The sequence below is a fragment of the Natator depressus genome, chromosome 1, assembly GCF_965152275.1.
Source record: "Natator depressus isolate rNatDep1 chromosome 1, rNatDep2.hap1, whole genome shotgun sequence".
Taxonomy (NCBI): Eukaryota; Metazoa; Chordata; order Testudines; family Cheloniidae; genus Natator; species Natator depressus.
The window spans coordinates 24889162-24902198 of NC_134234.1; the positions used below are offsets into that span (position 1 = coordinate 24889162).

The 13037-nt window shown below is 42.7% G+C and overlaps 1 protein-coding gene across 1 annotated transcript in view; it reads right to left on the bottom strand.

The window, feature by feature from the left end:
• The window catches only part of NOX4 (NADPH oxidase 4), a 137473-nt gene that overhangs the window by 105300 nt on the left and 19136 nt on the right, over positions 1–13037 (bottom strand). The window contains exons 7-9 of the mRNA XM_074943164.1: positions 8772–8991; positions 5106–5270; positions 4890–4952 (exon numbers count right to left, since the gene is read on the bottom strand). Of these exons, the coding sequence (XP_074799265.1) occupies positions 4890–4952; positions 5106–5270; positions 8772–8991 (448 nt within the window). The remainder of the gene's footprint in view (positions 1–4889; positions 4953–5105; positions 5271–8771; positions 8992–13037) is intronic.

Here is a 13037-nt window from a genome sequence, read left to right on the forward strand (position 1 = left end):
ACACGTGAGGCACACTGGCACGACATTTTTGAAAAGCTTGCTCTATTTCTGTATGTGCTAGAACAGAGGATGTCAGTCTGCAAGGTTGTCAATCCAGGACTAAAGTCACACCAAAACAACTGAAAGGAATAGCCCCTCTTTGTGAAATACAGTGTTGAATTCTAATTAGAGATGGGAGCACCACTAAAAGGCAAAGGGGATCCAAGCAGCCCTACATTTCTGGAAAGTTCTGCCCTGCTCCAAACCTCGTGGCTGGCTCACACCTCTATAATAGTCTGAATCAAAACCTCAGATCTGAACCACTCCAACCTTTAGCTCAGATCCACAACTGAAATTTGGTTGTCAGTGACTGATCCTGGTGCAGGATAAAGGCTTAACACAGTCAACATCCGTGTGAAGACATGTGGAAAAGATGCACATTCTTTTAGTCCTGTAAAATAAGCTACATCGCACCTCCACAAGAAAGTTAACATGATTAAATTAGCACAGCTACCCCATACAATGTACTTAATGATATTTAGGGTAGATGCAAGTTTATTTATTAGCCAAGCTACATATTTATAGCTTGTAAAAGATTGTGGCTTGCTTTGACTCCTTAGTGGGTTTAACTGAGACCACATGAAAGGACCCTGTAACTTCTACAGCTCTTTACATTTGCAAAATGTAAAGTTGTATGCTCCAAGGCATAGAGCCAAGCACGATGTGCCAACGCAAGAAGTGATGCCAACGTATTACATAAAAAGCTACTTCTCTTCTAATATTGCAATGAATATTTTAAATGAGAATCCCTCTTCTGAAGTCATTCATCAGTAAAAAGGAAACATGTGCAACCATAAATTACTAGGATTGTGGTTTCATGCTGCTAGCAAATAATCATCTTTGTGGTTAAGCATCTATAAAATGAGGAAATTCAATACCCATGAGTGGAAGATCTAGAACTGAGACTGAAAGAAACAGAAGACAAAGATTTCTACAAAACTTTCCATATAAACTGTTGCCCTTGATTCTCCTCTCACTCGCGTCGTTAATATCAGGAGCAACTTTGCTGACAACAGTGGAGTTGAACCATTTTAAAACTGGTGTAAATTAGAGAATCAGCCCCATAAATGTGTACATATTTTTTGGAAGGGGGAAAGAAAGGGGTGGAGAATTTTGATCTGATGGTACCAAAAAGAGTGAAAGCAATGCTTTGGAAATCTGAACTGAACTTTTACAGGACCAGCACTACGGTGTTTGAAACAAACATAACTGTTGATGTTTGCTATTACTGAAGAGCCTTAAGAGATGGCTCCAGGCATTAAGCATTAAACTGCATGACAGAATACATAAATTCCACCCTCCCACTCACAGAGAAACTGCTGAGCAATTAACATGTGTAGAGAGATGTTCTGGAGACTGCAGGCATGATTTCCAGAGGTGACTACTGATTTTGGGTGCCTCAGTCCTGAGGTTCCCAACTTCCGACACCTTAAATGGGCCTGATTTTCATAGTATTCTGAGCATCAACCCTCTGAAAATCAGGTCCCTTTAAGGAATTTCAAATCGGGCACCCAAAAATGGAGGCATCCAAAAATCACGAGCCCCTTCTGAAAATCCTGGCCAAAGATATATATTTACCCAGAAATATAGGACTCACGAGATTAATCTGTGTAACACAGAGTGAGGAACACCTCGTATCCTAATTAAAAGTGATATACAATTTAAAAAAAAAACAAAAAAACAACCCTTGCCAACAAAAAAGGTAAAATGCCTTGAACATTCTTGTTAACTTGTTCGGCAAGCCCCCTATTAAAGTGCATAATGAGCCTGTCGCCCTAACCCAAAGCCCCTCCAAGCCAGTGGAAAGATTCTCATTGATCTGAATGAGCCCTGGACAAGGCCCTGTGGGAGTTCAGAAGCAATGGCACACAGGCTGCAATAAAGGAAAGATTCCATGTTTATTTTATCTTACTCCACTGGGGTTTTGTTGTGAAAAGTGATAGGAAATACTCATCTAAAGTAAGGAAATTGGGCACACAGGGGTCCAAGTAGAAGAATTTTTGAATACCACACCAACCAGCACTTTGGGAGTGACTGTTCGATGCTCTGAAAGGGACCTAGGAAAATAAATATTCTTAAATCTGCTTAATAGAGAGCATATTGACAAAAGTTGTACAAAGGTAGCGGAGAGCCAATGGGGAGGGTGATGTACCCTATTCAAGGACGGTGCAACTTCTATTCTATTGTGAGCTACCTGAGAGCTCCCAAAATAATTTGCTGAGCTGGCCAGCAGGATTCCTCCAGGGGACTGCAGAAGCTGTGCTACCTCTTCCTCACCCCTCTGGAAACTTGAAATTTTGAGCGAGACAAAATGAAAGCATGGATAAAAATAAATGGAATTTTCATATTAGAAAAGAAAAATGTGTTTTCAAGTAGCAAAATGTTTCAGTCATTGGGGCAGGCTGGAGGAGGATCAATGACTGCATGGATCCAGTGATTTCACCAGGCTGCACAAGTGGCACTGAAGCCTTTGACTGCTGATCCAGCTTAGAGGGTAAAATAGCAGCCACAGTAGGAGTAGGCAGGAGAGCAGCTCTGAGCCCTAGGTAGTGATATGGACTTTGCCTTGCCAAATCCTCATACAAGTTTCATGCCTTACCCCTTCCACGGGTGGGGGGGGGGGGGGGAACTATTAAATTGCACAAATTACTCCACCTCTTTACAAAATGCCATCTCATTTACCTCACTTGGCTGGGATCTAGTGTACACTCTGGCTGCAATAGAGACAGGTGGGAGTTTTGCCAGAGGCTTCAATGGGAGCAGGTATCGGGCTTCCACCCCAGCCTTATTACTGGGCATTAATCCAAGCAGCAACATATTAAACCTTTTTTTTTTTTAAGAGGGACCAATAAAGATACAAAGCCCTCCTTCTGTGCCCATAGTCCCCTTCCCTCCAGCCTTTGTCTATTGGCATTACTTGCTGCATTATGTCCATTGTAAGCTCCCAGATCTATCACTTTCACTTGTCTATTAAGCACCATGCACATTATAAAATAACAAGAAGAGATTATTATTATTATTTATTATTATTTATGTAAAAGAATAAGAAAAGTTGACAAAACTCACACTGAAATCATTAATGCTTGCTACCTACGAGTAGGTCAGACAGCAGCAGGGGGGAAAAATTACTGAGTAAAGATATTGCCTACATACCCTTAAGCCTCGTCCTATGTCTAGCATTATATTGCAGTGAAAAAAGCTTTCTAAGCAAAGAAGAAGCCCAAGGCAGAACAATGACCTAGAAAGACATCTGGAAACGACTGTCCCCTGCCTAAGCTGGACAGCGAAGACTATTATAAGTCTAGATGTTTCAAGTCCTTATTATGCAATAAACCACCCAGTAATAGCATCTACTCCAGTGTAATTAAAGTGCTACTGAAATACATTTGGGGCAATAAAAATCAGAGCTAATGTCAAAATAGCAATTTAATATGAAGGAATATTTAAAGCAGTATATACTATGTTATATAAGAACATAAGAACGTCTATACTGGGTCAAACCAATGGTCCATCTAGTCCAGTATCCCGTCTTCTGACAGGGGCCAGTGCCAGATGATTCCAAGGGAATGAACTGAACAGGCAATTGTCAAGTGATCCACCCTCTCTCGTCCAGTCCCAGCATCTGGTAGTCACAGGCTTAGGGACTCCTAGCACATGGGGTTGCATCCCTGACCATCCTGGCTAATAGACATTGATGGACCTATCCTATAGGCTGTTAACATCACCCTATTTCAGTATAGAATGCATTGTACATAAGAGAAAGTTACTTTACCATCTCTTCTGCTACAGATCTAAACTAATCTATCAACTAGATATTTGTACTCAGCTGAAAATACATAACACTGTATTTGAATATAAATGAATTATTTATATTGCCTGAGAAACCATATCTGTCTCACCCAGTCTTGAGATTTGCTTCTTGCAATGGGTGCCATCACTGTAACAGACTTTTCCAAATAGTGGGCCAGATCCTCAACCAGTGCAATCAACTTAATGTCAATGAACTTGTCAATTTATACCACTGAGCCCACTTCTGCAGTCTTTCCTTTGGCAAACTTCCCATAGGAGTCAATTCAAAGATTTGCCAGAGTAAAATCTGCAGGATCTGGTCAAGTGTCGTTAATTATAATGGTCAATTCCATGCTAGCTGCTAGCAGCGGTTGTTATTTTGGAACCTGACATCACACTGGCCATTTGTCCAATCTGTCAGCTTCAATACAGGGAGAACTATCAAAAGATATTTTCTATTTAATATTTAAATTAAATGGGTCTAATTCTGGTCTTTTCACACTTACAATGGGGTAAATCAGTCATAATAAGACAACAAAATAGGTCCATACTCTCCAACTGTACCATCTCACTGGTCCTACATCACTGGTAAACTTCGCAACAAATCACTAACATAGTAGAAGACTGAAAAAGGAACTTACTTATGGACTAAACTAAAAGAAACTGACGCAATGTCTTTGTTTAAGTTTATTTCACCAAACAGACAAAATAAAAGTTTTTGCCTAATTCCACATAAAGATTTTCAGTGCTGTTTTGTTTATATTTGAATGAGCAAAATAGAATGGATTTTTTATTAATTATTATTATTATTATTATTTCCCACTAATGGAAGTTAGAAAACAGGTTCCTATGATCATTTTCTCAAGAGTAGACAAAATTAAATACACAAAGTGCTGAGAGACATAACAATCACTTTATATTCACCGGTAGCCTCTGAAATGAACCGTAAGCTCTTATTCAAGGAATTTTCACTGAGAATGAGAGAGAACACTCTCTCACCAAAAATAAATAAATGGGAAACTACTTCAAATGCAATAACTCAAAGTAAATGGATTTCTTACCATTGTGAGCGTAAATGGATGGCTTTCTAATGCTGACACTCTTGGACAGTGCAGAATAATGTACTGAAATAAATCACCCAGAGAAAAATGAATGGTAAAAAAGCTACGTTCAAAACATTCGGTTATGGCTGCTACTAACAATACCCCAAAGTTAAAAGCATCCCTCAACCCTTGCATAAGAGAAGCTGGAGTTTTATGTGCTGTGAGTCAACTCACCTGACCAGGCCTTGCTTTAAAGTTTTCTTTCCTCATTCGTAGTTCAAGGACATTAGAGGGATGGCTTATCACTGAAGTTATCGTGGCCGGTTTGTAACTGCGGATATAGCGATAGAGCCTTTCTGCACAATATAAGCACAAAGGTCCAGAAATCCAAAGCCAAGTCTGCAGAAGAAAAGCAAAAATATTACTCCAAGGAATGTTCTTCCTTTTTTATTTCAAAATAATATGACTCCTTATACAGCCTAGTTCTACCATCCTTATGGTGACTAATGTCTTAGGCTATGTCTACACTCATGGCTGCATCTGAAATACAGGCACTACACATGTAGCCACAGGCCGCAGTGAAAGGCCGGCTGTGTCCACACGTGCCACGGTGGTGTTTAGGTCAAAATGTGGGGATTCGACTAGATGACCCTCGCGTGTAACCTTATGGTTCTGTGATTCTCTATGTCACAGTGAAAGGCTCCAGTGAGGCAGTAGGACACTACACTGCTAAAAATAGCAGGGTAGTCACGAGAGGCACTGTGTGGACGTACAGAGAGCCGTGCAGAGTATATACCCTGGGGGTTCAGGCAGGTAGGGCACTCTACACTATGCTACTGGCCGAAGCCGTATCTCACCATGCTAGCTGAGCATGCAATGTCTGTACTCTTACATGCCGCCATAAATGTAGACACAGCTTTAGAATCATAGACTCATAGAATCTCAGGGTTGGAAGGGACCTCACAAGGTCATCTAGTCCAACCCCCTGCTCAAAGCAGGACCAGTCCTCATCTAAATCATCCCAGCCTGTGCTTTGTCAAGCCTGACCTTAAAAACTTCTAAGGAAGGAGATTCCACCACCTCCCTAGGTAACGCATTCCAGTGCTTCACCACCCTCCTAGTGAAAAAGGTTTTCCTAATATCCAACCTAAATCTCCCCCACTGCAACTTGAGACCAGTACTCCTTGTTCTGTCATCTGCTACCACTGAGAACAGTCTCGATCCATCCTCTTTGGAACCCCCTTTCAGGTGGTTGAAAGCAGCTATCAAATCCCCCCTCATTCTTCTCTTCCGCAGATTAAATAATCCTGGTTCCCTCAGCCTCTCCTCATAAGTCATGTGCTTCAACCCCCTAATCATTTTTGTTGCCCTCCACTGGATGTTTTCCCGTTTTTCCACATCCTTCTTGTAGTGTGGGGCCCAAAACTGGACACAGTACTCCAGATGTGGCCTCACCAATGCTGAATAGAGGGGAATGATCATGTCCCTCGATCCGCTGGCAATGCTCCTACTTATACAGCCCAAAATGACATTGGCCTTCTTGGCAACAAGGGCATACTGTTGACTCATATCCAGCTTCTTGTCCACGGTAACCCCTAGGTCCTTTTCTGCAGAACTGCTGAATAGCCACTCAGTCCCTAGTCTGTAGCGGTGCATTGGATTCTTCTGTCCTAAACTCAGGACTCTGCACTTGTCCTTGTTGAACCTCATCAGATTTCTTTTGGCCCAATCCTCTAATTTGTCTAGGTCCCTCTGTATCCTATCCCTACCCTCCAGCATTTCTACCTCTCCTCCCAGTTTAGTGTCATCTGCAAACTTGCTGAAGGTGCAATGCATGCTATCCTCCAGATCATTAATGAAGACATTGAACAAAACCGGCCCCAGGACCGACCCTTGGGGCACTCCACTTGACACCGGCTGCCAACCAGACATGGAGCCATTGATCACTACCCGTTACTTTGCAAGTAGTCCCAATGGAGGAGGAGGAGGAGGTGACTGCCCTAATCACAAGGCTACAGAATCATTCTAAATCTTTCTCTGGCCCAATTAATGGTGAATTATTCAGTTATTTAATTAAAGTGGAACAACTTCAACATACCTCCTCAAATAACTAAGGTGAAGGGCAGATGGGACAGGCAGCTGAGGAGCTTTTGGGTAATATTCGGCCCAATACTGAACTGGATATTTTGTGTGGTGCTCTGTGCGCCTAGATTTTCGGCTCTTCAGAGGACAGGGACCGTGTAGACCACTGTGTTTGCACAAATCCTAGAATTAAGCCCTGTTTCTGATTGGTAGATTGGGACATACATATATCATAATTAAATCATCTTGAGTCTATTGATCTTTTCTAAAATTCCATTTTTCTTTTCACATTTTTCTAGAATGAACTCTGCTTCCTCCTTCCTTTTTTAACATTCTCATTGAATTTGATACTAATGAAAATAGGCTTTCGGCGGGTGTAGATAGCCATCTGTAGTGGTGGTCAAGATGAAAGTTTTGTTTATATTGTACTGCTCACTGTGGAATCTGTGTGCATGATGGCTAATACATTTGTCTATAGTATCTGTACTGTTGGTATCCACTCCGACCTCAATTCAGGAAAGCATCACTATGCAGGAAAGCACTAAAGCCTGTACTTAACTTTAAGTGTAAATAGCTCAATCTATTTTATTTATCCTAGAGAACGTTAATATGTGACTTTATCACAGTCTTTAAATAACTATGTGTGCTGAAGATTTCTGATAGTACAGAGCTCTGTAATCTAGCAGCCAAAGACATAACAAGATCCAATGTTTGGAAGCTGAAGCTAGATAAATTCTGACTAGAAATAAAGTAGAAATTTTAACAGGTGGTAATTCATCACTGAAACATATTACCTAGTGATGTGATGGATTCTCTGTCACTTGAAGTCTTTAAATCAAGATTGGCTGTCTTTCTAAAATAGATACTCTCTATTTCCACATCAGCATGTCCCATAGCCCAGCAGTTAGAGCACTTGAGAGGTGGTAGATCCCCGTTCAGATCCCTCCTCCTCATCAGGCAGAGGGGAGCTTGAACCACGGGTTTCTCACATCCCAGGTGAATACCCTTACCATTAGATTAAAAGTTATAAAGGAAGTTCTCCTTCCCTTTCTCACCCCAGCTGTTTTGTGTGAACTTGCCTGAGCGGCCTGCTCCAGTAGGTGGCTTTTGGGCTCACCTATTGAACTGGGCCTGGCACACAACATAGGTGTTTGTCTGCCTGCCTTCTCTGGTTGTGAATTGCTCTGGGGCTTAGGCAGGAGATAGGCACCCAGACATCTAGAGGGAGCCAGCAGTATGCATGCCCAGAGGCAGAAACACAGGTGCTGAGGGAACGTTGACTGCAAAAAAACTTAGCCACTGAGTGAATTTAGGCACCTGCGGTTTCAGCAGGAGTTTTGTGGATCACAGTGGAGCGCAAACTGAGACTTAGGTGCCTACATCTTGGGTTTAGATAGCTAAATAATTTTGTGAATCCCACCCTCACAGTCTAAATAGACAAAGAGTGGGAGATAGGAAGCATTCTTAGCCCTATTTTACAGATGGGATTTGGCCACGGGGAGATTAAGTGACTTGCCCAAGGACACACAGTGTGTGCCTACACAGTCTGCAGCAGCCAGCCTCCCAGCCTGGTTCGACAGACGTGGGCTAGCGGGGGCTCACGATGCTGCCCTAAAAAGAGCTGTGTAGACATTGTGGCTCTGGCTGGAACTCGGGCTGTAAAAGCTGGGGGGGGGGGTGGCGTGGGCTGATGCCTGATAAGGTTTTAATATTTTCCATTATTAAAACTTCTGGTCCAGAGAAGTAATAATTAGTGGTCGTGGCTGACTGAAAGACTTGGCATTGCCTGTAAAACGTGAAATATCGGATCATACAGACCTCTGGGAAGTGCGACTGGAACTTGGGTTCCTCAGTGCAAATTCTCACAAAATTATTTTGTACAAATGGTTCCAGTTCTGCTGGGAAAGGCTCAGGAGCGTATTCAGGAAAAGGCTCTTCAAAAGTGCCTGGCACTGGAATATCCTCTCGGAGAGTTGTGTTAGGATGAAAGCAGCCAGGAGGGTGTTCCTCTAGGTTAGTCTGGTATTTAAGCACTCCTCTACAGGAAACAAACAAACAAAAAAGACACTGAAACAGCAATCAAAATCAACCGACTTCTCTCAATTTGTAGAGGATTTTATAGGCCATCACAAAGCTGATCAAAGGCTGATATTCCACAAGCATTTTAACTTTGTTTTACCTTCAGGAGTTTGAATTAACTTGATGCGTTCCAACAATAGATCCCTTTGTCACTAAAGTGGAGGTTCTGCAACCCATCTGGCACTCCTGATACTACTTGAGGGTAGGAGAAATTGTGCGGGCCTCGGAGAGAAATTAAATAATTGCATTTGCAATTCAATCACACAAAGCTATTTTCAGCCACACTCTGTGTGTTATACAAGCCCTCGTTTTAATGCAATCTTAAACACAAGTGGCCTAACAATACTGCAGAATTATAAACTGCAGGGAGCACTCCTATCATTCAGTGTATTTCATGTTTGTGCATGACAGCATCATACATGAGCTATATCCCACTTCTGAAAACCCACTTGTCAAATGAAAAAAGTCATTATGATGGGGTGTTCACTCCACAGTGGCCCTGATGGAGTTAAGGAGGCTCCAGATGGGGCCAATTAATTTTCATAGTTGCACCTGAAGGGAGGCCGAGGGATTTATAAATACTAATTGCTGGTAATGCCCAGCTGGGGGAGAAGCTGGGTAAAGAATATAAAGAGATGAAGCCTTTAGTAGCAGGAGACCACAAGGAGAGAGTCTGTAGTCACTCTCTGAGAACAGAGAGGTGGGGAGGAGGAGGAAACCCAGGGGAGGAGAATAAGCCCTGGGATCCTGGCCCTGGAAGCAGGATCAACTCCAGAGGAGTTGTGGGAAAATAAAGTCTGAGAAGCCTGGGTAGGAAGAAGCCCAGGGAAACAATAAGAAAAGGGTTGGGGGGAGCCTGAGTTCCCCTACCAGTCACTCGGAAAGGGCACAGCACTGTTGGTGGTGCCACCCAGACATCCGGTGTGCTGAGACTTTGATATCCTGGAAGGGGGGGACTATATAGTGATCTACCCGGAGGGCCAAATCGCAAAGAGGGAGCACTGTGAATTATGGGAAGAGAGACCATCGCAGCCATGGACTGACTATTGGCAGGGGCTGCCATTTGGGAAGAAAGCCACTGTGACATGCCTGGCCAGGAAGAGGAGCTCTTGCGTTGAGTGAACCCCAATACAGTGCTCCATCAAATGTGTAGTACAGAGAGAGAGCCTGGAGCACTGGGCCTGGTGCAGGGCCTTAGGCCTGAACCAGCGGCTGTGAACCAAAGTCAGGCCATGTATTAAAGCAGATGCTCACACGTTCACTGTTCGGTACATAAACTTGGCAAAGTTGCTGCTAGCGTACAAGGTACTAGATATACACGTAAATATATTTCAGAAGGTTAGTACAGACACACCACAATCTAGTACAAGATAAGATGGGTTAACAGAATATTAGGGATGTTTTTCTGAAATATAAAGAACCGGGTACAAGGGAAGGTAACAAACAGATGTCATGAAACATGTAAGGCAATATGTAACTTGTTAATCCCAGTTGTTTGTCTCAGTCTGTAAATGTTGAGGTACCTTGCCTTAGCCCTTTGTGAGGCCAAGGGGACAGCAGAGACTCCCACGGCTGACTGAACTGCTCCTTGCTGCAGGGCACTCATGTGTTAATGTATTTGTCCAAGTTGTGCGAGTCACTAGGATTGTGCCTTGAGGGCAATAAATCTGGCTGAGTGCCTTTGTCACCGAACCGTGACTGTGGTCTTTCTCTCTGAGTAACATCGAGGTTTGCTGGCTGAGCAAGCGGTGCTCTCTGCTAGTGCTGATAACACTGGAGCTCCAAGGACAGAAGCACTGAGCAGATGTAACAACTTAGCAGCTTTGACAGTGTTGCCGCAGCAATGACATTCCACACTTCTACAAAAAGCCGGAATCCAACCTTACAGATGATACTTCTGGAGCTGTGCATGTTTCTCAGGTGAGAGTTACATTGATATTAACATGAACGTGCATGGGATTTTACAGACACAGCTGGAGAACAGAAAGAGGAAAAATACTAAAAGAAAACTAGGATTCCTCCAGACACTATATGAATCATTAAGAAGGTAATGAGATAAGTAATATAGCTACTTGTTCTTCTGAAGCCTTCCTTTGCCACTCAAAGAATTTGGGCTTGAATTATATCAAAATTATGGCCTGGGATGGTAGAAATATAAATGGCTAAATTATACCTTTTAAGAGGCACGGCTTTGCTGGGGAGAGGAGGAGGTTTCTGGCCTGTGCAGCAATGCCTGGGCGAAACGTCTGTAGCATTATACCTCCTGAATGCTGGGTACAATGTGGTGAGCAACGCTCCTAGTTCCACATTTGAAACAAGTAATCGATGCCCCACCCACACACCAGCCATCCTGGCGCTGTTTGGCTCGCAGGAGTGGAGGGCAGCATGGTGGTGGCAGCAACCTTCCCAACCCAGCCTTGCCCTCCTGACAGGATACATGCTGCCAACATGGTCCAATGGTTAGGGCACAAACTGGGGACTTGGGAGACCAGGATTCAGTTCCCTGCTTCACTACAGACTTCTTATGTGACCTTAACCAAGTCATTAGATCCTACTGCCTCAGTTCCCCCATCTGTTACATGGGGATAATGACACTGCTCTACCTCACAGGGTGTTGCGAGGATAAATTAAAGATAGTGAGGCGCTCAGATACACTGGTAATTGGTGCACATAGAAGCACTTCAGACAGATAAGATAGCAGCATTAGCTCCTCACCCCACCAGAGCGTTGGAAACCCAACTATGGCTTCCCCCTGCATGCTTAGATATCCTGGTATGGGCTAGACAGATGAGATAAGTTTCGGATACTCTGTCACCTGTAACACAGAGGATACCCAAAGTGGGATAGTAATACTAAAACACACTTTTAATATTTGTCCATTACAAATTGTCTCACACAAGCCCTTTAATGGTTGCACTTCACTTTGCCATGCATGAACTCATCTACCACTTGGCACAAGGTAATCAAATCATTTACAAGGCCCCATGATAGAGTGTCTCTAGGCATTATTTCTAATTAAACAAAAAGTTGCAAAACCAAAAAATAACACGGGTTAACTAGATCTTTCGGGCTATCAGTGTTTCAGGATTGCAAGATGAGGGAGTGAGAATTTTCTGATGGTTCACATGACAAATTTCTGGTTTTACGATTTCTACAAGTTAACTAATAATTATGGGAGCTGAAAGTGAATTCACTGATTGAAGCCTACTAGTCATGGTTGGCAACGTTCTGTACAACAGGTGCCATTGCCAGGGTGGCATCTTTAGTGCTATGCTATGAGTTCAGAAGCTCCTAAGGTGAAATGCAATTCCACTACACTGACTCTTCCACCTATTCAATGTTATTCTCTCATTAATAACAACAATAAAAATACCTCGCTCCTATATAGTGCCTTTCATCCATAGATCTCAAAGCACTTTACAAAAGAGGTCAGTATCATTATACCTATTTTACTGATGGGGAAACTGAGGCAGATGAAGTGACTTGCTCAAGGTCTCCGAGCAGGACAATAGGAGAGCTGAGCATAAAACCCAGTTCTCCTGAGTCCCACTTAAGTGCTGTAGCCACTTGTCCACTCTGCCTCTCTTGACAGCATGCTGTACTTTGCTGTGAAATACATTCCAAAGGTTGGAAGACCCACCCATAAAATTAGACTGGAAAAAACACTAGACGATATCCTCAGGGAAAATTTGCAAGGAAAGGGGCTAGAATTTCCTCAGAAAAACATAGTAAACCTTTTCCCATTGTTAACTTCCATGATTTTTGTGGGAATCTACAAAAAGAACAGAACCAGTGATATTTTTCTACCTTCTACTCAATATTTGTATAGAACTTTTGTTTTTATTGTCATTAATATTGGGCCAAAAGTAAATAGGCATAGCTCCGTTGACATCAACTGAGAATCTGGCCAGTGTCATTATTATTATTATTTATGGTCGTGGTAAAGATGCCCTCAGAAAGATCAGAGCCCTATTGACCTTGGCACTGTACAAACACATCATAAAA